The following is a 25,339-nucleotide window of genomic DNA, read 5'->3' on the forward strand; positions in this document are numbered from 1 at the left end:
ACCTTAGGTTTGTTAGTGAACCTATTTAATTCACAATCCTTTAGCTTTCAATTAGATTCAAAATCAGTTAGTAAATTATGAACATTTTGATTCAATACACTTCCTAAGAAACATACAAAGTATTTTTTCCTCAAGGAGATTTATTAATGTTATCGTTCTCTGACCGTAACCTTCAGTGGGTCTCGCTATGATACTGTGACACAGTATTACTGTATTACAGCAAAAAGATGACAATTTTCGAGATTTGTTTAAATTCTTGGTGCTAAGAAGTTCTTACAAATAAAATAAGGTTTTACAAATAAAAATCTTCTGGCATCAGCACCAGATTATTAATAGTATTAGAACCGAGAAAATATTTCTTCATATATGATCATGTGAGTAAATCATAGCTCTTTTAATTTTAAGATTTAAAAAGATTCAAATCTAAACACACTCAGAAAATGAAAGTGAGAGTGAGCGAGAGTTAGTGTGAGCGAGAGTTAGTGAGTGTGAAAGTGAGTGAGTGTGAGAGTGAGTGAGTGTGAGAGTGAGTGAGAGTGAGTGAGTGTGAGTGATTGTGAGAGTTAGTGAGTGTGAGAGTGAGTGAGTGTGAGAGTGAGTGTGAGTGATTGTGAGAGTTAGTGAGTGTGAGAATGAGTGAGTGTGAGTGATTGTGAGAGTGAGTCAGTGTGAGAGTGAGTCAGTGTGAGCGAGAGTGAGTGTGAGCGAGAGTTAGCGAGTGTGAGCGAGAGTTAGCGAGTGTGAGAGTGAGTGTGAGAGAGTAAAAGAAAGAATGATTACCATTTAAATTCTGTAATTTTTTGATGGCGTCAGTGACTAAGTCTTTTGCTTCCTGCTGCAGCTGTTCTGCTCTCTGGCGTGCATCAGACACACCCACCGCTTTGTCCTCCATCAGGCCACTAACTGACTGGAACTTAGGCTTCACCTCTAAATCTAGTGTCTGACACACATACACACACACACACACACACACACACACACACACACACACACACACACACACAATTATCCAGATGCATGCAGATATCTTGTTTTCTAAATTCCTCACTGCTATCCAATTCTTTTGTTTTCTTCTTTCCTCTCTACTATCCCTCCATCCACCCCTGTTTAAGAGAGTATCAGGTTACCCGTTTGGTTTGCTCCGTGTCCTCAGTGGAGTCGTCTGCTTTGCTTTCAGCAAGTTCTGCTTTGTTAGAAATGTCCTGTGTTTTCTGTCGCACTGCATCCACGTTTGTCTTGAGCTCCAGCAACCGCTGAGTGGCATTACTCAGCATAAACTCAGATTCAACTGTCTCTGATTCCACCTACAGAACACACACACACACACACACACACACACACACACACACACACACACACACACATACACACTTAAAGTAAAGTACTTAAAGACATAGAAAAGATGCAGTTGGCTGGTATCCGAGCCTGCTTCCTAGCTGAAATACGATATGATGTAGAGAGCCAGCTGACAAACAATGAACCTCAATGGAATCTTTTAACAAAACCTTCTTTATTTAAGAAAGCAGTTCTTTACTCAAAGGAACTAATGTCTCTATCTCTCTGTCTGTCTGTCTGTCTGTCTGTCTGTCTGTCTGTCTGTCTGCCTATGTCTATCTATCTTTCTCTATCTATCTATCTCTCTATATCTCTATTTCTCTCTCTCTCTCTCTCTCTCTCTCTCTCTCTCTCTCTCTGTCTCTCTCTATCTCACACACACAAGAACGTAGAAACACACACTCACAGTGGTTATTAGTTGCTTTGCATTCCCCAGGTCTATCTTGGCGGCTGTCAAGTTCTCTTCTGCTGCAACTTGAGCTTGGTCGGTCTCGTTTAGCGTTGCCGTCACTTTGCTCACTTCCTCCCTCAGGTGTGTAGCTTCATCACTGCAGCACAAACAGCATGAATGTAGGTAGTGTAGCTTACATGACTACAGTATTATATGTGTGTGCATACAGACAAACAGCATGTTTATATATGAGTGTGTGTGTACCTGATGGTGCGTGCCTGTTGCAGCAGTCTCTCAGCTGTTTGAGCTTGTTCAGCACTTTGAGCCAGAACATCATCCACACCGGTCAGACTGGCGACGTGCTGCCGGAGCTCTGTGGTCACGTTCTTCAACTCGCCAGCAACCACCGGCATCTTTACCTTCAAAACCTCATCAGACACAGCTTCAATCCGCTCCAGGTCTGTTCCACCTACACACACACACACACACACACACACACACACACACACACACACACACACACACACACACACAGAGTCATGTTCATTCCTATAACATCTTTTCAGGTAAACTTTTTTTTACAAATTTTTTTCAGACGGTGTTTTTTGTTTGTTTGTTTGTTTGCTTGTTTGTTTGTTTTATGGACACCGATGAAGTAATATTCCCAAATGATATCTGTAGTAAAAATGACAAATTTGACAGGATTGACAGGATTAGGTGATCCTTTATTTCTAAAAGGAATGAAAACTCATTAAGATTAAATTTCTTTGACAAAATCGACCTGGCCTTAAAGGCAGCAACAGACACAACAGCATATTACCAAAAAATTTTTTTTTTAAAACAACAACCAAACACTACAGTGTTAATACTGTGTGTTTAACAATATTGTGTGTGCAGAAATACTGGAATGAACACAGTGTTATAGCAGACGTTACATGAGATATTGTAAAGTATTGTGCAAAACAGCAAGCGACTGAAATGTGAGACGCCATAAATTCACTGCAAGTCTAAGTGTTTCTGTATGCTGTTGCATGTTGTTGAGGCATTACATTTTACGGTGATCTCACTATGCAGCTACCAAACGAGTATTTACAAGATTTTTTTCCACAATTAATCTTAACATACATATTTTGACGTGTTTTGTCCATTTTTTTTGTCAAACAAAACACACTTGTGTAAAATGTTCTAGTTTCCAAAGTTCTGTGGCACGTGACCCATGTCTTTGGGTCTGTGTATGTTCAACTCTTGTAGTTTTCACTGCTGCTAATTCTGTTCCTTAAAACTCTGGTCAGTTTTCGGGTTGCTTTTCTTGTTTTATGACTACGCAGAGTAAATTTCATGCCTTAAATAAAAAGCAACTGTGTCGAATATTAAGTCACTAACTTGCCAACGTGCTAATGAGAAAAACTGCTGACTAGGATTTAGTTGATGTAACATCCTAAAATTTCCTATAATATAACATAATTACAGCCTATAATAATATTTATGGGTTTGTTATAGCCCAGATTCGGGCAGGAAAACATCACTTAATATATCGCTACAATTCTGTTTTGGGTATAGAATAAAAATATATATAAAAAGTGTTTGCTTACTTGAAAGAAAGTCTCGTATCTGCTGAATTAGCTCTCGTAGCTCCTGATTGGTCTGCTCAACTCTTGCTTTGCTCTGATTGGCCTTCAACAGGATGTCCTGTGCACTGACTTTACCCTCGTCTGCCCGTCCTTGAGCAGCTGAAACCTGTGTCACATAAACAACTTGAATAGATTAATAAATACATGGAGTTTCCTGTCATACGGATACGTGTGATAAAACGCACCATCCTCTGGAGCTTATCCACTTCTTTTAGCGAGTCCATGATGTCCTTGTCCAGGTCTTTAGCTTTTTTCCACACATTGTTTGTTTGAGTAACCACACCTTCACAGTCCTGTCCTCCACACTGAGGCTCACCGTCTTCACCCACACACCCGAAACCTCCGCATTCTCCACAGCCATTTTCACTCATCTCTCCACCACACACCTTCACAAAAACAGAGATATCTCACTCGGACGATTCATAACAAATCTAATGAGCATACTTGTTATTAGAAGTTTATTTTAGCCTATTGTTCTTTTCACTACATAGCAAATCACACACACATTCACACACTAAAGGCAATTTAGTGATGCCTATCAGCTTACAGCATGTCTTTGGAATGGGAGAAATTGAAGGAAAACGCTGATACTTCGGGAGAACATGCAAACTTCAGGGAAGAAATCAATCCAATAACCCAACTGGACCCAAATGTTGCCATACTTTTCAGATCTTTATTTGCAAAACATTTTGGACCCCATTTATTATGTTCCTTCACAGTTATCTACCACTTTGTGTTGATCTATCACATAAAATCCCAGTAAAATACATTTTTTGTTTGTGGTTGTAACGTGACAAAATGTGGAAAGGTTCATTCATTCATTCATTCATTTTCTACCGCTTATCCAAACTCACGGGTCACGGGGAGCCTGTGCCTACCTCAGGCGTCATCGGGCATCGAGGCAGGATACACGCTGCACAGAATGCCAACCCATCGCAGGGCACACACACACTCATTCACTCACACACACACACTACAGACAATTTCCCAGAGATGCCAATCAACCTACCATGCATGTCTTTGGTCCAGGTGAGGAAACCGGAGTACCCGGAGGAAACCCCCGAGGCACGGGGAGAACATGCAAACTCCACACACACAAGGCGGAGGCGGGAATCGAATCCCCAACCCTGGAGGTGTGAGGCAAACAGGTGTGCTAACCACTAAGCCACCGTGCCCCCCTGGAAAGTTTCAGAGGGTTTGAATTCTTTTTTTCATGTTGGTTTACCTGCTGGCTGAGATGTGAAACATCCTTTGGCTCCAGCTCCTGGTTCAGAGTTTTCAGTAGCTCAGAGTCCACCCGTTGTCTGAGCTCAAACTCTCCCGTCACTGCATCGATTCTGGCCTGTGTGGCTTGCCGTAGACCAGCTGACTGCTCCACTGGGTTGTGTGTGTCTGTGGTGGCCCTGTTCACCTGGCTTTCTGCCTCCACTGACTGCTGGTAATATTCCTTAATGCTGTCTACTGCACCTGTAAAACACCCAAATCACATGTTAGAAGGAAACCAGTAAAGCACAGGAAGAACATACTTACATACGCCACACATACACAGAGTGTCTAAACCACTGCATGCCTCATAATATAATAGATTATAATAATAATACAGTGATCCCTCATTTATCGCGGTTAATGGGGACTGGAACCCCTCGCAATAGGGCCAATCCTACTTCGCGGATTTTGTCTGGCATCCTGGGAAACTGTTTTGATTTTATTTTTTTCTATGAATATTTTTGAAAAATCAGCGATGCACTGAGGCCGCGAAACTTGAACCGTGAAACTTGAACCGCGAAGTGGCGAGGGATTACTGTAATATACTATAATATAATTATTCAATAACAGTTGTAACGACAAAGATACACAGAAAGCCAACAGTACTCTTGTTCCTACCGACTGGGTCTGAGTGTTTCATGCGCAGCACCTGTTGCTGTGTGTTATTAATGCTTTCTTGCTGTTTCTGAGTGTCCAGACTGAGTGATTCAAGCTTTTCTGCGACCCTGTCATGTTCCTCAGAGATCTGATGTATGTCGACCTCCGAATGGTTCAGGGAGCGGTCCAGATCAGACACGAGCCTCCTGATAGAAACCCACAGAAAAAAGACAGATACTGAGAAAAAAAAATAGATGTGAAGTAAGAGAACGAAGGTAAAGGAAGACGGAGACTGAAATCTTTAGTGAAAGTGGATGACTGCATTAAAGATGTGCAGTGGTGAAAAAAACAAATAGAAAATAAGTAGAATCTTACTCATGAGCTATTATGCTTTATTGAGATTTTTCCTATTTGGGTTTTCCTAATAACTCTACTAATGAGCCGAAAGAGTCGCAGGTTGTCAATACTGCAAAAATATAATATTGCAGTAATAATAAATAATGATATCTAGTTTTACAGATAAACAGAAGTGTTTAGAAAAAAGGCAAAACATTAAAGTAACTAATTCCACCCATGACTTATAACCATATGATAATGCTGATTGATTTATAAGATTGTAGGGTGTGTGTGTGTGTGTGTGTGTGTGTGTGTGTGTGTGTGTGTGTGTGTGTGTGTGTGTGTGTACATACTTGGACTGCTGCAGAAGCTCTTGAGTGTGTCTAAGAGTTTGTTGAGTTTTGTCATCCTCTAGGATCTGAGTGAGCTTCTTGGCTTCACTTTCCATTTTGTCTATCGTGCCCTTATAGGCTGCTGTCACACCTGTCACTTTCAGGTTTTCCACAATGTCCACCAATTGCTGCGTCTGATTGGTCAGCTCACCCACGGTGACATCCCATTCACGGAAGCACTGATGGCACGGCTGGCAGTCTGGGAAAGTTCCCACATAGCCCCGTCCACAGGAGTCACACCGCTGACCGGCTACACCCTTCACACATACACATGCTCCTGTTGACTTGTTACATTGTGGTGTAGAGATACCTTGGGGGTCACAGTCACATGCTGAAACACACACACACACACATGAGTTCAAAATGCTTAAGTGTGTGTGTGTCACAGCTGAGACAGTGTGCTGAAATCTACATTTTCTACTTTGATTGTTACTACTTGTACCACTTGTACATGATGTATGTGTGTGTGTGTGTGTGTGTGTGTGTGTGTGTGTGTGTGTGTGTGAGAGAGAGAGAGAGAGAGAGAGAGAGAGAGAGAGAGAGAGAGAGAGAGAGAGAGAGAGCGTGCACATGTTCTCACATCTGTTTAGAGGTTAGGGTGGGAAAATCTGAGCTAGAATCTGAGTAAATTTTTTTTTTTCATTTTTGTAAGGAGCACGCCCAGACCTTGTGTATTTTTCTGCCATGGAATGTGTGTGTGTGTGTGTGTGTGTGTGTAAGAAAAAATGAGTAACTCTCAAGACTAAGAACTTTCTGCCTAAAAACACACATGTAAGCTAAGTATAGACAAGCTCAAAGTTTCTGATTTAAAGGTGCTTTAGATGAAATGTGCCAAAATTGATCAAGAAAACAAATAAAAACGATCTAAAACATCAATAGGAGACGACGCATAAGATTGAATTAAATCTTTTTACTCATTAAACTCTCCCGATGTACACAAACTCAAAGCTCCGCCCCCAAAACCTCACTACAATTGTATATTCATCTGCTTGAAAGGCAAGTTCTCTGTAAACTCTGTTAACACACAGCATTGTGCCCATGTAATAAAATAGTCAACTAACAAAGAAAAAAGGCTTATCTACTTGATTTGCAATGTAAAGCCATAACCGGTGTTTCCTTTGGTTTTAATATGTGTCTTGACATATTACATAACAGTCATACAGCCAGCTAAACAGGGAAGGAGGGAAAGTTTTAATCTCACCATGACACTTGACCTCTGGATCACCCCAGAACAGAGCTCTACACTCATCACAGGTTCTGCCACCGAACCCTGGCATACAGGAGCACTGACCGGACATCTGAGGAACACATCTGAGGAGGTTAGTACGTATGTGGCTGATTAAGCAGTGACAGAGTGAGCCTGGATAAACATCAAGGCTGAAGTGTGGCTGGCAAACATCACTATGAGTCAACAGGATGAGAGGAATTATGCCATGTGAGAACACAGCCACATGCTGTACGCTATCAGGATTTTGTGAATGATTTTTATTTTGTAGAGATTGTGAGATCAAAATCCCTGGATTAACATCGAGCAACTGGTGGATGCTTAATTAATATCACTAACCCTGAATCTCCTGCTTAGGTTGTGCTCTGTCTAGCTTGTAAATTGCCTTGAATGAAATCATCCATGAATTAAACAAACTTTACATTTACTGGCTATGGTATGATCCGAATGTGCGGATAGAGTAGAAGTGTAACAAAATTACACTGATTCTGTTTCTCTATTTAGATTTAAACTCATTGTGGGTAAATTCTGTGTATATTCTGGCCCAGACTATTCCTCAACCTCAGATACATCATTCGAGTTCAAAAGTCACGAGTTGTGTACATAACAGTTTTTTTGGTTCTGTGTGTCTATGATATTTTCTAATAAATGTAAGTCTACTGATCAACAAATGAACAAGCGAGTAGCCTAATACAAGCCACTGCAGTCCCGATCAGGCGGTTAATAGAGTGATGGAATGAAAAGTGAATGCTGTCTTTCGTTGTCTCGTTCTTTTTTCTGTGTGCTCTATATCTGCCCACTTGCTTGCAAGAACAGGAACGTCAAAACCACAGGATCCTGATGCCCATCTTCAGTATCAACAACCCTTAAAAATCGTTTTTTTTAAATTCAGGATAATGTCTCAGTGTTTAGTTACATCCCTAGCATACGTGTTTGTGTGTGTGTGTGTATGTGTGTGTGTGTGCTCACCCCATCGCAGGACAGGCCATAAGAGTGTGTGGGGTGACACTGGCATGGCTCGCAGCCTTTTCCACTGTGAAAGTTCCAGGTGTTGGGGGCACAGTGGTCACAGTGCTGACCTTCTACACCCGGAAGACAAGGGCACTGCCCACTGACCTGTTCACACTCACACTCACCATCTACACACCTGTGACTATCAGTGCCCAAAGGCTGGCACATACACTCTAATCACACACACACACACACACACACACACACACACACACACACACACACACACACACACACACACACACACACACACACAATAAAGATTAAAACAAATAAACACCTACGGACATGGACAAACAAACACACACACAAACACCTACTTACTCTGGCATTTCTGTGTACTCGCATCTCCATAGTAGCCATGGCGACAGCGATCACACGCCTGGCCCACAGTGTTGTGCAGGCATCTGAGGCAGGTGCCTGTGCGAGCATCACAGGACATCGGGTCATGCATGTCAATGTTGCCGTTACACCGGCATGGGTGGCACCGTCCACCTGACACTAATGGGTTTCCATAGTAACCAGGTGCACATTCCTCACACCTTGGTCCTGAGGAGAGAAATATCATTGTAATCAATTAAAGCATCGGAGTAATGAAAAATCTATATAAATATAAATGAATAAACACTCAATTTTGTCCGGAATAATGCATGTTGAAATGAGATGCATTACAGTTTGACTAGTTGCTAACAATACACTCTAATATCAGGTCTGTAGCTTGATGTGAGCATTAACTGAAGCCCGTAACCTGTAGCTGCATGATTTTACCCACGGAGCTGCAGACACATGATTGGCTGCTTGCATGATTGCACAGGGTTACATATATTTCTAATACAGTACGATGGTGGATGTTGACGCCAGAAGGGCTGCTGTGAGTATTTCAGAATCTGAGATGTTTACTCGTGTTTACACAGAATTGTGTGAAAAACAAAGGACATCATGATTGCAGAGTGTAGCAGTTATTTTTGGTCCGTATTTACGCAGCTCCGGTTCAAACAGCTAATCTATTTCACTGCTGCGATGTGAAGTTTGGTCTGGACAAAATCCATTTCTGTGTGTGTGTGTTTTAGAGTGCAAATTAAGGCACTGAGTTTGAACCTAAATCCTGTTTGTATCAGTTATACTTTCAGTGGGGAAAGTCACTGCTTTGCACAGATCTCTGGAAACCATTAGCACATGGCAAGTTTCCCACCCTAAAGGCTTTTTACTTACTGAACATACTGCCAGATTTCTGACAGAGTTGTTTACGTTAGGATCATTTGGTTAGTTCTTTATGAGATAATATATAAGACGTTCATACAGTCTTGTAGAAATAACATTTTAGAGCAACAAATAGTCATAAATATTTATCCCTCAACCGAGATGCAAAAAAAACAACAAAAAAACAACAACTGCACAGCTAGACGTTTTTACATTAAAGTCAACATACGAGTGGCTTATCAACATATGACATTAGTGGCACATCTGCCAGAGACCTCTACCAATAAAATCAACTGAAGATCTACATTAACGATAAGCTTAATAAGCTTAAGACTTCCTCTACACTAAACATTTCAGTAATGCCAGCATGTTTTCTTGTTTTTGTTTTGTTTTTTAAACATAACCAGATTTGTGAAAAACTGTTTGAAAATGATGTAACTGATTCTCTTGCTGGACTGCAAAACAACATATTCCAAAGTTAGCTATGCAACTGTAGAGCTTTAAACCCACATAGTTGTAGGCTAATGTAGGCTCTCATGAAGACTATGGGAGAAACAGCACATGTTCACTTGCCATGTTTTTATCCAAATCTAATTACAAATGATCCACATTTTACTCCAGGCTCAGAGGATGTTCGATTTTAATCTAACTAATTAATAAAATGTTATTATGAGTTACCTCTGGCTACACTCTCTCTCTCTCTCTCTCTCTCTCTCTCTCTCTCTCTCTCTCTCTCTCTCTGTCTGTCTGTCTGTCTGTCTGTCTCTCTCTCTCATCTCTCTCTTATCTCCCTCTAACTAATTAATAAATCTAACTAATTAATAAAATGTTATTATGAGGTACCCCTGGCTACACTTCGCTCTCTCTCTCTCTCTCTCTCTCTCTCTCTCTCATCTGCTACACTTCTCTCTCTCTCTCACTCATCTGCTACACTTCTCTCTCTCTCATCTCTTCCTCAGCTCTCTCTCATCTCTCTCTCTCATCCTCTCTCAGCTCTCTCTCCCTCTCAGCTCTCTCTCTCCTCTCTCTCCCCTCTCTCTCTCTCTCTCTCTCTCTCTCTCTCTCTCTCTCTCTCTCTCTCTCTCTCATAATTGCTTTCATGCACAAAGTTGTGGTGTGATGACATTTGACATATCTGACATATTGAAGGGATATGTGCTTAAAAAAGTCCCTTCAGTTCAACTCCCAGATGAACTGAACATCAAATCCTTATTTCTCTCCTGACTCAATAATCAGTTCTTTTTAGCATTTTCATAAAAAAATGTATTCAGTCTATCTTTAATGTTACTGACACCAAAGCAAGTGATGGTTGTACCATGAACACAGAACTAAACGCTTAGAAATCTGTTCTAATACATACAATAGCTGCAGCCTATTTATCGGTCACCTGCTATATATCAGAAATGTTTTTTACCTTTGTATCCTTGGCTGCAAACACAGAAGAGCTGGAGTGAGTTGGGGTTTTGGTAGCAGGTATCTGCAAACTGTCTTCCACTCCCTGGGCCTTCTGGACACATACAGGGCCGACAGCGGTCACCGCTGCCTAGTAATGCGTTGCCATGGTAGCCTTTCTCACACCTATGAACATATTAACGTTGATATTAGAAAGATGCCACAATGCCCACCACAGTACTGTCATCATAATTAGGCTTCAAAATGCATGTTTTATTTCCTGTTGTATCTTTAGGTAAAAACAACACTAAAGAAAATTGAGAAACAATTCCGCAGTCACAATCCTAGAAGTACTGTATATCATGTGAGAAGTCAGCCACATCTAAAGTCTATCCCTAATGAGCAAGCCAGAGGCAATGGTGGTGAGGAAAAACTCCCTGAGATGATATAAGGAAGAAACCTTGAGAGGAACCAGACTCAGAAGGGAACTTCATCCTCCTTTGGGTTACACTGAACAGGAAATAATCTAAATGTAGATAATGTCATTTGTACAACAGTTTGTAGTCGAGTGAAATTAAGCAACCATGCAGATCAATCTCCAGCAGAGTGCACACCGGGCGACGAGACTCCAACCAGGAGTAGGGCGTCAGACCAGGGGTAGCGGTAGGGCGTTAGCTACATCCCCTTTTCCTTCCTCCTTTTCTTATCTCCTAGTGTGTAAATCATACTATACTATACATCTCCCTCTTTGAATGAATGCTGAATCAAATCACATACTCGTACCGATATTTGAGAGCTAATTTAGAGACGACACTCTGCATAGTGTAATGTAACATACTTCTTTAAGCAAAGCTCTGACTAAAACTATGGGCTTTAACCCCTTTAAGAGACATTTGAACCCTGGTTATCGTAATAAATATACACAACGTCTAAAAATCACCCTAAGTGTATAATGTAGCTTTAAGACTGGTAAAACTACCTACTGTACATTAAAATGTTTTGCTGCAGATTCACAGGAATCTAAACAACAATCATTTCCAAGTCTATTCAATATTAAGGTGTAATATACTAAACATATTTTATATCAAAATGTAGAGTTTTAAGGATAGATTCTGTGTACCTCTCACACTGGTCTCCTGTGGTGTGGTCTCTGCACTCCAAGCACTGGCCTGTGTGAGGGTGACAATGATCTTCATGCCCATTACAGAAGCAGGGCTTGCACTGGGGAAAGCCCCAGTGTCCGGGCAGACAGTGAGCACACTGACGTCCGTAAACACCAGGTAAACACAAGCACTGGCCTGTGGTCGAATTGCAGAAAGCGTTCATGGAGCCCAACGGGTCACACTCACATGCTGGGAATGACGAGAGAGAGCACAAATACATACACAGCTAAAAAAAGTACAAGTGATGCAAAAAACTACTAATGATTAAAGCAACAGAAAAGTATTTTACTATTTAGTACATTTAATATTTGAATATTAATAATCCTATCATTTCAAATTTACTAAGGGTTCTAACAATAATTCAGATTATTTTATGCATTATTACAGAATAACCATGAATAACCTGACTCATTTGTGTGAGATGTGTGTATGTACTTACGCCTGCAGCCAGAGGGTCCGAGTTGAAGGGTGCCCAGGGCACAGCGGTCACAATTCCTGCCCACTACATTCGGCCTGCATGGGCACTGGCCACCATTAGGTTCACACATCGTACTGAGAGAGCCTAGTGGGTCACACTCACATTCTGTGTGTGTGTGTGTGTGTGTGTGTGTGTGTGTGTGTGTGTAAGAGACATAAAAACATACAGAAGCTTTGTCATCACATGACCCAGGTATAATCCATATGCAATTAAAGTGTGTATTGCACAAAAATGTTGTAAGCATTTCTATTAGATGCAGCATTTCACACACTTTAAACACAGCTCTTTTGCACATTAAAGAGCAAGTTGTGCTCACTTTGTATTAAAGATGGCAATTATTCTGCACTTAATTCTGGCAATCATCTATGGCCCGGTGTGTGTGTGTGTGTGTGTGTTTGTGTTTGTGTGTGTTCAGACCCATAGCTCCCTGGTGCAGCAGGGCAGATGTGCTGAAGATGTATTCTCTGCAGATGTTGGTCATGGGTAATTTCTGGACACTCTTGCTGTTCTCAAGACAGCGGTATTTCTGAAACATTTCCCACGCTTCCTCTCTGTCAGCTGCCCCTGAGAACAGCTCCAGATCTTGCACCACAGGCAACAGCACAATCTAGAAAGAAGTCAGAAGTCAGAATAACTTGAATAGTTGTGTGGACATGGAAGTGTACAGTAACTGATAGAGTAACAGTAAAGAAAGAGTGAACGTTTATGTATATGCAAGATCATCCAGCATAGACTGAGAATATCGGGTCATTAAAGGAGAGCCGAGAACTTGATTAGTCAAGACATTTTTTTCTTTAAGCCTTCAAGGATTTAAGTGATTGTTAGGATTGATTGTGACTGCTGTGATGTCTGAGGTGAGAGGTGTAATACAAAGACGATTACTCACAGAGTCAATCAGTATGTGTGGCTCGTGATGAAGATCATTTGATGAAAAAAGCGCTAGAATCATTTTCACTGTGTATTTCTGGCCCTTTTCCAAACACAGTGGCCTGGGCAGTACCACATACCTGTAAACACATGCACACACACACACACACACACACACACAAAATATAAATTTAAAGTCATACAGAACATCAGTGACTTCTTTATTCATTTATTTAATTTAACTGTAGCTAAAAAAATATGCCTTCAAATCACTCTGAAACCAGCCAGAGACTTTGTTCATACGGGAGAACGTTAGAGCTGCAGTTCATTCTTTCAGTAAGCAAATGTTACTCTGATTAATAATAACAGAAAACAGCATGACGGCTGAATGTGTGTGTTCATTTTACTCTGTTAAAATCTGACTTTGTTTAACTTTAGTGATCTGACCGCCTTGGTGATGAAAATGATTTGTGTAACTGACTGTAAATGTACACAAGCTCTACAGTACAAAGCTTCTTCTCTCATGTAAAGAAGTGAGAAAGAAGAAAGCACTGAAGACAACATGGAGACAAACACCACTCACATACATAAAAATGACACTTCAATAACAATACACACACACACACACACACACACACACACACACACACACACACACACACACACACACTACCTGGAGCCTGGAGGAAGGGAGGTCATCTGATGGTCAGCATAAGGAGCTGAACAGTGTGCAGATGGGGAGGGATGGCCAGCACGTACCACATCTATCCTTACCTGCTCCCACACATCAGGCAACTATGTATGCACACACACACACACACACACACACACACACACACACACACACACACACACACACACACACACACACACCAAAACCCTTAGGAACAGATTATTCATTTCATGCAAATTTTGTGTGTGTGTGCACTTGTGTGTGTGTGTGTGTGTGTGTGTGTGTGTGTGTGTGTGTGTGTGTGTGTGTGTGTGTGTGTGCTCTGGACTGCAAATCAAAGAAGGCATTGTGACACTCCCTTTGTCACTTCACCTCAATTACATATTGTGTTTTTAATAGAAACAGAGAATACAATAGAATATAAACATAATGTATATTATGTATATAAAATAACACAGTTGACATCCATGCTAGTAAAAAGACAATATAAGTAGTAAATACAGCTGGAGTTAGAGTGCGTGTGTTACCTGAGGTTCATAGCGGATTAACAACTCATATTCCATAGACTGTGGGATGTTGTCAATGGTAAACTCAAGTGTTTCTCCTTCAGGTACGTTGGCGAATCCAATACCAGTCCAGGTCAGGGGCCGATCTACGGGCAGAGTCCTCGCCACCACAGTCACTGCCTGAATACAGTTATTGCACAATAATTACATTTGGCACACACGTGTATAGCTAATAAGCCGTTTTCTCAATCAGCCAAATGTTATTGTGTGTAAAAAAAAGTCTTTTTGTGTGCACTTGCTTTTAATACACCGATTCTGATTTCCTGATTCGTTTAGTTGATTCATTTGCTATATCAGCAATAATAACAGTAGTGCTAGCTGAAAAGCAAGCCACAATGTATGACAGGCTGCAATACTGAAGGTGGGTGTCACAATTACTAGGTTAAGAAGTCTGTTATCTGATCTGTGTAATGTTATTCTGTATAATTTGATTCTGGGGTCATTGAGGGGGTGTCGAAGTGATTTGCATTGATAGGATATTAAGACTTGGCCAAAGTTGGAGCAAGAGCTGCTAACCTCTACTATTAGCATTTTATTGTTCATTCAAATCTGAGCCCATAGTTCTCTCCCGAAAATGTTCAGATTGCTCTTTTCAGGTCAGATACCGTGAACAAGGCAGACGGTATGTGAATGTACTTCATTAAACAGCCACTAGGTGTGAATATTGGTAGAAAGGCCGCACTTGTTGCTCTGTGATGGATTAGCATCTTAGGTGTTTCTCTGCCTTGCGCACAGTTCCTTGGACAGACTACAACAGATCTGCATTGTAGCACTGTATCATGTCATGACCACCACCACAGCAGCAGAGGGCTCCTCCTTGTTTGATATAACAAACAAAACATAACATCCTATTTTGCAGTCACTTACTGTTTATGGACTACAAAATGACAAAAAAAAGCTCTCGTTTGTTACTTTTATGCTCAATTTGCTCATAGCTTTCATTTCACTTCTTCACTTCCTGTCTGCACATTTTGGATTTGTTACTACTGAGATAAATCTTGCCCTTCACCTTGTAGACTGACCCCTAAACCCTGACCTAGATAAAGGAAAACAAAGTTTTGTCACAGAAAACACTGATTTAGTGAATATTTTTGAGATCTTGGGATCTCTATGGGGAAAATTACCAATATATTGTTGCCCTTTGCGTTAACACAAGTACAGATGTTGGGAGTTTCTTTTTAGAAAATGTGTGATCCTCATACTCCCATACTCCCTGGGTATGACTAACCGGTTTGAATTTTGCTTCCTCTCCTTCATAAGTGTAGTGGTCAAGTGCAGTGAAATAATAACCAGGCTTTATGTTGTCACAGCGCCTGCCAAACATGTGCTCTCTACACACACACTGCCCCGTCTGTGGAGAACAACTACAGAGACAGAGAGAGAGAATGTTGGAGAAAGTCACACAAACACACAGTGCTGATAGATTAAAACAATATATGTTCTCATCATGTGAGGAAGGCTGTTTATTCTTACTCGTTGTTCAGAGCTCCTCCAAAATCACAGTCACATGGCCGACAGCCATCCTTATCTGTGCTCAGGCCCCAATGTTGAGGCTGAGACCAAAAATAAAAACACTCATTTGAACATAAGCACATGTTCACTGATCTCGACTCATATTCATACAGACATAAACATTACTCTCACCTGACACTGGTCACAGTTTCTCCCCGTGACCAAGCGTTTGCAATAACACATTCCTGTATCTGTGTCACAAGGACTTCCTCCAGGAAGAGTACCCAGAGGATTACAGCTGCATGCTGGATTTACATGTACAGACACACACCAAACACAGAGAAATAAACAGGAAGTATTTCATAGTTCAAGGTTGTTATAACCCAAAGATACAAAACAGATGCGTTTGTGTGCATGTGTGTATGTCTGTATACACGTGTAAGTGTGTATGGGTTAGTGTTTCCTCACAGAGGCAGCCTAGCGGGTCTTGGCCAAGTCCGTAGTGTCCTTGTTTGCAGTGATCACAGCGTTCTCCCTCCACATTCTGTTTACAGTGACACTGACCGGCGATCAAGCCCTTCATTACGTCAGTCACGCTGTCACACACACCACCGTTCAGTGAGCCCCGTGAGTCACAGTCACATGCTGCAAACACACAATTAAGCAATCAATTTTCATAATTATGCTACTTTTATTTGTATATGCACAGAAGAGACAGATGACCGGGTTGCACAGGCAGTGTCATAACCAGCGTTGTAATGTAACGGAGTACAAATACTTTGGTACCATACTTAAGTAAAAATTTCACGTATCTGTACTTGACTTCGCTATTTAAATTTGTCAACTTTCACTTTTCCTCCACTACATTTCCTAGATAAAATGTATACTTTTACTTCCCGCTATCGTAGATAGACGATCACCCCGACGATAGTGGTGAACAGGGTGAAGAAGATAACATTATACACCCGTGGCCGTATTTGCAAGAAATGTTTCTGTACATTGGAATGAAAGATTCTTCCTACCGGATGAAATGCCTCTTATGCCTACCGAAAATCACTGAAATTTTACTTTTTTACTTTTACTTCAAATACTTAAGTACATTAAATATCAGAAAATTACTTTTGATACTTAAGTACAGTAAATATCAGATACTTTAAGACTTTTACTTGAGTAATATTCTAAAAGGCAACTCACTTCTACCAAAGTCTTTTTCTAGTACGATACTTGTACTTTTACTCAAGTACTGCTTTCTACTACTTTATACAACACTGGTCATAACAATCAGAACAAAACTTTGTTTAGATTGTGGTTCTCGATACACAACAAGATGTGTGTTTATTCCCAACCTGTCCCATCTGCTTCCTGTGTTTGAATTATTTCCCTGCCTTTACACAACTCGAACAACTCTGAAACTGTGGAAAAGGTCTTTCAAGCAGATTCAAGAGTTTTAGACCGATCTTTGCCAGAGGTCAGCAACACAATTGGACGGCACTGGTTGGGGTTATATTAGTGTTAGAAGTTGTTTATAGAGCTAGCTGTTGTGGCTTCGTGGTTAATATGCAGAGTTATAGATCAGAAGGTCACGTGTTCAGATCCCAGCGTTGCTTAGTTGTATCTTGCCTGAGTAAATGTATTGACTTGACAAACCTTTCTGTAGAAACATGGCTCAGTGCCAACAATAGAATATAGAAAGGAAGTTCACACAGGCATCCTCAAGCTACTAGATAACACAAGTAGCTGACAGGTCAATAATACAGTTCAACTGTGCATATGGGTAATATAGTGTGAATACATATTTCTTTGCATAGAACATGATTTATTAAGTTATTCTTTTACATGAGGAGGTGCAAGAATTCAGATCTACCGCATTCCATGTGCATACAGAAAACTTTAATGGCAGAATATTATCTTATATATAATTATATATTATTATATTATGTAATTATATAATATATAATATTATATAAATTATATAATATTATATTAAGAATATTATCAGGAGCTCTCATGCCTCTCATTATCAATCATGTCAATTTAATTACCGTTTTCTTATGTACAGAATTAATGCTTAAATCTAAAGTGACATAAAAAGTGACGTGACATACGGCTAAGTACGGTGACCCATACTCAGAATTCGTTCTCTGCATTTGACCCATCCAAAGTGTGCACACACACACACACACACACACACACACCGTGAACACACACCCAGAGCAGTGGGCAGCCATTTATGCTGCGGCACCCGGGGAGCAGTTTGGGGGGTTCGGTGCCTTGCTCAAGCGCACCTCAGTCGTGGCCGGCCCGAGACTCGAACCCACAACCTTAGGATTACGAGTCAGATTCTCTAACCATTAGGCCACAACTTGCCCGCAAGTCTAAGCAAGGTATTTATATGGGTGTCTACAATACAATATTAAATACCTATTTATTAATCCTGTGATTTTTTTATTTATTCTCTTAGTTCTTCCACAACAATCTAGACCTGCTTTAATAAAAGTAAAAATCTGTAATTAGTACTGATAGTAATAATACTATAAATAATTAGTACTAGCCAATTAACACTAAAGGGGATACTATATACTGCATGTAGACAACAAGCATAGATTACCTAGTTGCAGTATGTATGTAAATTTAACATCACCCTGATGATCAGGATTACTTACGTTCACAGATGCGAGGGTCTCTTATGTCCCTTTTGGGATGCAGGTAGTAGAAGGGCTTGCAAACCTCACAGTGCTGCCCCTGTGTGTTGTGTTGACAACCATCACACACTCCTCCACTCATGTTCCCCGACGACACATACACGGCCATGTCGAAGTGACACGAGTATGCGTGCTGGTTACACTCACACCCTGAAATATGCATACATATGCAACAACATATCAGTAACACAAATTTATACAGACAATAAGTGTACATCTGTGTGTGAAACTCACGCTTGCACGGATTGGCGTTTCGGCCCGCTGCTGGTCTCCATGGTGTATCTTGATAAAAGTCTTGACACTTCTCACAGTTTAAACCAGTGGTGTGATGATTACACACACAAAGACCATGTACCTGTGTGATCATGAGCACACACACACACAAATACACAAACACACACAGTGTGACCTTGATTTTGTATGCTGATTGTACTGAAGATTTTTTTTCCTTCAAGGATGTGCTAGATGACTCCACCTTACCATGCCTTCAGGCCCTGCATCGATGTCGTCCACTGGTGCACACTCGGAGGCGTGGCCATAACAGAAACAGCTGCCGCGGACAACCATGTCATAAAGAGCATAGTAGTACTTCTGCTTTACCTCATCTCGGCCATCCAGAAGATTATCACCCAGAGTGTGTAACTTCACCATCCGTACTCGCAGGCTAGTTATCCTCAAGATATCTACACAGATGCGATCACACATAAAAAAGTCACCAGCTACCATTAGCTACATAACAATGAGTAACTAATGATTATGTAGCTAATGGTAGCTGGTGACTTTTTATTTGCATACACTTAATCCTAAAGATATATCCATAAGGTTCAAGCTGTGATGTCTCTGTATAAAGGGGCAGGATTTTTTACTACTTACCCTTGATTCGTTGGCTGTAGGGATCAGGAATCTTAAATTTTGGATCAAGTGCCCTGAAAATAACCTAAAACCACACACACACACACACACACACACACACACACACACACACACACACACACACACACACACACACACACACACACACACACAATGGCTCAAGGGTTTACTGAGCAGTGTTGCTTACACAAACATAATCTGCATGGAAGAGTCATCAGAAGGAAATCTTGTGTGCAACCTCATCTGATTTACACAAAACAATATCAGGATAAGTGAGAGGAAACAAATGGCACAATAATAATAGCACAATAATAATAATTTTAACCCTTAGTCAAGTATGTGTATGTGTGCACGTGTGTGTTATGGAGACCTCTCCCTCTGTTGAAGGCTCAATATTAGAGTATCGGGAGTCACAGATGACATCATCAACACCCTTCACTGGTCCCTGGGATATGTGTGGAAATGAAGCAGAGCAGTTGAAAGCAAAGTAACGGTACACCTGCCAGGTCTGGCCAAAGTCTGATGAACGCTCAATCACCATGGCAGCAGGACGAAATGTCTGTTTGTAGAAAATATCACAGACATACACACACACACACAAAGACACACACACAGACACACACACACACACAGACCTGACTCAAAAGATGAAACACACTTACAAGTATATTCCAGATTCCTCAATAGCAGGAGATTTCTGAGGTAACATATCATGTATATGTTAATGTGTGTCTGTTACCTTAAAGGTCATGATGATATGTGTGAAGTGAAATTCAGCTTCTAAGTCCAGTTGAATGGCCACATTTTCCACTCCTGAGACAGAAACAAAGAGCTGAGTGTGTCTCAGGTTGATGTTTTAATTAACCTAACCTTGTATCTGAACTTCATCTTCATTATTAACAATATAATTAATATTAATGGAAATATACTAATAGCCGGTGTGTGACAGGACATGGAAAGAATTGGTCACTTTTTTGTTTCAGACCGTCAAAAAGTAATCAATTTAAACAAACTTTGGTTTCACCAGAGATCCAAATAGGTCAAAAGACCCCAAGTTTCCAGTTATTATTTATAGTGTATATTAAGAATAATTTAATCTGACCACCTTCTTCTTCATCGTTAGCTTTGATACCACTTTACACCAGACCTCAGTAGCACAGCATCCTACATGCTCTCTTTTGTAAAGGTGGTGTTTTAATGATTTAATTTAATTTAATTTTAAATGGTGGTTTAAGAAACAGTAATATATATATGCCCTAAATTGTTCATTTTTGCACTGTATATCCATAATCTAAACGGCAGATTGATGATATCTCAAACTGACATAAAGTGTAACATAATGAAATAAATAAAATAGGAAATAATAAAATGTATATGTACCTTGATGCTCATAAAAATCTTATGTGGCATGTGATACATGAACTTGACTAAACTGTCAAACCCTACCATTGTTATGTGCAGCAAATCAACTGGCAAACAGGTTTGGTGATGAAGGGTACACCTTCAACTGTATCTCTGGATAAGCTTGGGTAAACATGAACCTTTCTTATGACTCATAAGAAGTGAATTCTCTCCAGATGCCAGAACTAACATTCCAACAATTCTCCACCCAGTGGTCACAAATAAATCACAAATTAGTGATGGAGCAAAACTGCACATGAATCCCATCATTCAGTGCTGTGGAAAGTGGCCACTAGAGACCCACTGGGAAAAAGTCAGAAATGTTCCCACAACCAGCTGCACCACTCATCCTTTTCTCTTTTTCATTCCCACCCTTTCCTCTTTTCTTCATCTTGGCTGAACTCTCTCTCTGTTTCCCTGCTCAGGGGTCCCACCCCAAGGGACAATGTGTAATTCTACAGGAAGTAGGACAGGATCGAAAAGCTTCAGTACTGAGCTAAGAATTCCAGTGCGTGGTTTTTATGATATCCACTTCACATTATGTTTTTTCACTACGTACATAACGTTTTTATTCGTGATCGGCTCAACCTCATATGTACACAGAACACTCACCGTTCTCAGACTGCCACCATGTTACGAGACGGTTGGGAGTAAAGGTTGTGACCACGTTGTCAATGGTGTGGCTGTTGGGGTGTGTGACCTTGTTGTAGAGTCCTCGAGAGTCACACTCAAAACACTTCTCAGCCTGAAGATGGATTGAGAAAAGCATTTAGGAATCAGGGTAGAAGAATGTGTACACCAGATGTTTAGGTCTTGCACCTGGTACTGTCTCTCTTACTCATATTTACAGTATACCACACTTGCAAACGTGGATCAGATGACACAACATCCAGTGTGTAGTGAGTAGAATACACTATAGGAATATAGGAAATAACTAATTTTTTTTTTTACAAATATATTATTAAAATGGTGTGAAAAAAACAACAGATAACAATTATATCAATGTCGTGTAAATGTAACCTGCCTGTAAATTTAAAACAAATAATAAATGGTAAATTTAAAACAAATAATAAATGCTAGTGAAAAGCTAACCTAAAGAAAAAAAATAAATAAGAGTTTATTAGTAACATGTTCCAGATCTTTAGAGCAAAAAATAAGTATGTCTATCTATATTGATTCTTCTTGATCTTAGTGCCACTTTTGACACTATAGATTATGCAATTTTGATCACCCACTTAGAGACTATCTTTGTGGTTTCTGAATCTGCATTAAAGTGGTTTAAGTCCTAACTTTCTGACCGTAAGCAGTTTGTTGTGATTGCAAGTCTAAGGTTGGTGTGGTGAAATCTGGTGTTCCTCAGGGATCGGTTTTGGGCCCATTACTTTTTAGGGTTTACATTTATCCATTTGGCCAGCTTTTAAGATCACTTGGTCTTAACTATCACTGTTATGCCGATGACACTCAGATCTATATACATTCTAAACTTGATGTCAATATGCCTGTGTCTTTTCTCTCTCAATGTTTTACTGAGATTAAGAAATGGATGTCTGAAAATTATCTTTGTCTGAACAGTGACAAGACTGAAGTGATGCTGATATCAGTTGCATAAAGCAGAGTCCGTAACCTTAAGTTTGGATGGCTCAGCTTTACAATTCCAAACTAAACTAAAAAATTTGGGGGTGATATTTGACGCCAATTTAACATTTGACCATCATGTTCGAAACACTGTCAAAGCATAATTTTTTCATCTCAGAAACATTTCCGAATTATGTCCCATGTTGACTTTCTCTGTGGCTAAAAAGCTAATCAACACTTTTGTATTTTCAAGTCTTGATTACTGTAAAGCTTTACTGGCTGGAGTTCCTAAAGCTACCCTAAGTAAATTACAGTTGGTACAAAATTTAGCTGCTAGAATTCTGACTACGACCAGTGCAAGGGAGCACAATACACCTATCCTGGAAAAATTGCACTGGCTTCCTGTTAGTTTTCGAATTGATTTTAAAATTCTCATGCTCACTTATAAGGCCTTGAACAATTTGACCCCTCAATATCTGCATGAGCTGTTATCCCCCTACATACCTTCACGTGCTCTACGCTCTTCTGAAGCTGGTCTTCTAACTGCCCAAACAACACGGCTAAAAACTATGGGTGATTGGGCTTTTTCTTCTTTGGCTCCCAAACTGTGGAATTCCCTGCGCTCAGAGATTAGCAATGCAGAATCCCTGGGTGTTTTTATATCTTATCTTAAAACATCCTTTTTTGGGGTAGCTTTTATGTGACTCGTTTGTTTGTTATTTATTGGCTTTTTATTTTTTTGTATAGTTAGTTTTAGCGTCTGTAATATTATGTGTATCTTTTAATTTCATCTTTTATGTCAAGCACTTTGAGAAGCTACTTTTAAAGGCACTATACAAAATAAAGTTTATTATTATTATTATTATTATTATTATTATTAGTAGTAGTAGTAGTAGTAGTAGTAGTAGTGCAATGGTGTTGTGTTTTGTCCATTTAAAAAAAAAGTGGTTTAAAATGTTTAAAATGTTCTGTATGTTCATGTATAGTTCAACACTGCTCTAAGAACATTAGCCATGTTCAATAAACTAAATTTAAAAGGATTATATCAAGCCAGAATCAGCTGTTCTCCTTGTGTAAAGAAAACAAATCTGATTCTTAATCTTAAAGATAAGGTCTAATGTTTGAAAGTATTTTTCAACATATGCTGTAGATTCTAATCTGATTTCCCTGGAAGCATGTGAAAACCTATTGGATGTGGAAGTTTAGGTTTTCTTCTTCTTCTAACGTATTCTGCCACTTCACATTTGAGAAGCCATAAATATTGTGAATGTACACTTCACCGAAACAGTGTGAACATGTTTTTGTTTAGGGTACTTCATAAACATCCCTAGCCTAACATCCTGCCAGTTGGCTGAAAACAGTCTTCCTAAAGATTTCTAAACGCTTGCTAGCTAAGTGTGATTTCCTCATACTGAGAATGAATAGCATTCTTTGCTCCAGCGCTGTAGCAATACAGACTAAAGCCTCATCAATTTGGTTTGCAAGCAGATTAGCGACCGTCAAAGTGTTCTACATGCTCCTGCCTCACGGTCTGTATGGAGTCTTCAGGTATGGTGTGATTTTTGTTTCTTTTGAAGGATTAGAAAAGTTTCAGGAAATAAACAACAAAAAAGAAAATAAAAATGAAAGAAATTTTAAAAATGTGGAAAATCAAAAATGAACAAAATCACACGATGAATTTCCTTTCCAGTGTGATTTCAAATACATAATAACTGAAAACTTTACTAAATTCAATTCTTGGCCTAAGTTCCTGTTCTCAATCTGTTACGTCTTACACCCCTGGTTACGGAAAGAATGACTTTAAATCACTAAAACAGCAGAATATCTGTGTAATTTTATTTTCCCTTTGATTCTAGCAGCAAATCACACTGCAGTGTAAAAGGTTCTGAAAATAAAAATGAAAAAATCAAGTTTCTGGTTAAATAGAGTGTTCTATCTTAGGTGTACTGGTTTTCCGGTGAACAAGGGAGATATGAAACACTGGATCGGGAACACAGAATGATGGCTTTTGTTCAGAATGAACTAAAATGAAATATGACCACTACAATATACAATGAAAAATAGCTTTCCAAGTCTAGAACATATGTTTTCAAATGTTATAACTATGCAAAATTCTCACTACAAATTCTGCATTTCAAGCTTACAATTTTCCAACAAAGAATTTAGCTCCGCCCACACAACTACTTAACTGTATGGAGAATAACAATTTATGTAGGTTTATGCATGTTGAGTAAGTAAGCACTTTTCAAGCGATAGTGTCGTTGCTCAGGGTCTTTTCAGTCCTAACTAATACATTTATTCACACCGAATATGTATGAACGCCTGTGTGTGCATATCTCCATGTACCTGACATGAGAGATACAAGACTATTAAGCCACTGACATACTGGAATTTATAGCTTTATCTTCTCAACGCTTCCTTCTTAGTCGCACAGAATACACAGAACATTCTCAGTGTGGATTACAGTAGCGTGTGTAAGAGCTCGGAAAGAAGCCTGAGGGCGGTTGGGTCATTCTGACAGAAAGAAATCATCCTCTGCACATCACAAACTCTACAAAGGGACCAATTGTTGACCAGAGTGGTTTTTTTTTTTTTTACTACAATAGACAGAAATAGTGACGTCTAAATTACTCCAGGAAAATAGAGACAAAAGCAACAACACCAAAAAACAAGACAGAAAGTGAAATACATTTTCTGAAAGTGATTAGAAATTAGAACAATCTGATCAGTTGTAGATTTCTAGTCTTTATTTGGCATGTATTTATCTCTCTGCTTCTGGACATCTGTGTAATTGCTACTCTGTGGATCTAGGA

General features: G+C 39.8%; 1 protein-coding gene across 1 annotated transcript in view; it reads right to left on the reverse strand.

Moving 5' to 3' along the window:
* lamb1b (laminin, beta 1b) overlaps positions 1-25,339 on the reverse strand; it is a 29,265-nt gene that overhangs the window by 1,636 nt on the left and 2,290 nt on the right. The window contains exons 3-32 of the mRNA XM_027153878.2: positions 21,564-21,696; positions 20,290-20,363; positions 19,921-20,109; positions 19,551-19,614; positions 19,158-19,360; positions 18,912-19,032; positions 18,639-18,827; positions 16,444-16,620; positions 16,168-16,280; positions 15,997-16,076; positions 15,752-15,887; positions 14,485-14,643; positions 13,958-14,079; positions 13,304-13,424; positions 12,835-13,024; positions 12,379-12,522; positions 11,897-12,128; positions 10,799-10,962; positions 8,509-8,733; positions 8,143-8,357; positions 7,150-7,246; positions 5,910-6,279; positions 5,242-5,426; positions 4,583-4,824; positions 3,543-3,743; positions 3,319-3,463; positions 1,991-2,195; positions 1,742-1,883; positions 1,128-1,304; positions 781-940 (exon numbers count right to left, since the gene is read on the reverse strand). Coding sequence (XP_027009679.1) covers positions 781-940; positions 1,128-1,304; positions 1,742-1,883; positions 1,991-2,195; positions 3,319-3,463; positions 3,543-3,743; positions 4,583-4,824; positions 5,242-5,426; positions 5,910-6,279; positions 7,150-7,246; positions 8,143-8,357; positions 8,509-8,733; positions 10,799-10,962; positions 11,897-12,128; positions 12,379-12,522; positions 12,835-13,024; positions 13,304-13,424; positions 13,958-14,079; positions 14,485-14,643; positions 15,752-15,887; positions 15,997-16,076; positions 16,168-16,280; positions 16,444-16,620; positions 18,639-18,827; positions 18,912-19,032; positions 19,158-19,360; positions 19,551-19,614; positions 19,921-20,109; positions 20,290-20,363; positions 21,564-21,696 — 4,975 coding nt within the window. The remainder of the gene's footprint in view (positions 1-780; positions 941-1,127; positions 1,305-1,741; positions 1,884-1,990; positions 2,196-3,318; positions 3,464-3,542; positions 3,744-4,582; positions 4,825-5,241; positions 5,427-5,909; positions 6,280-7,149; positions 7,247-8,142; positions 8,358-8,508; positions 8,734-10,798; positions 10,963-11,896; positions 12,129-12,378; positions 12,523-12,834; positions 13,025-13,303; positions 13,425-13,957; positions 14,080-14,484; positions 14,644-15,751; positions 15,888-15,996; positions 16,077-16,167; positions 16,281-16,443; positions 16,621-18,638; positions 18,828-18,911; positions 19,033-19,157; positions 19,361-19,550; positions 19,615-19,920; positions 20,110-20,289; positions 20,364-21,563; positions 21,697-25,339) is intronic.

The sequence above is a fragment of the Tachysurus fulvidraco genome, chromosome 19 (assembly GCF_022655615.1).
Source record: "Tachysurus fulvidraco isolate hzauxx_2018 chromosome 19, HZAU_PFXX_2.0, whole genome shotgun sequence".
NCBI lineage: Eukaryota > Metazoa > Chordata > Actinopteri > Siluriformes > Bagridae > Tachysurus > Tachysurus fulvidraco.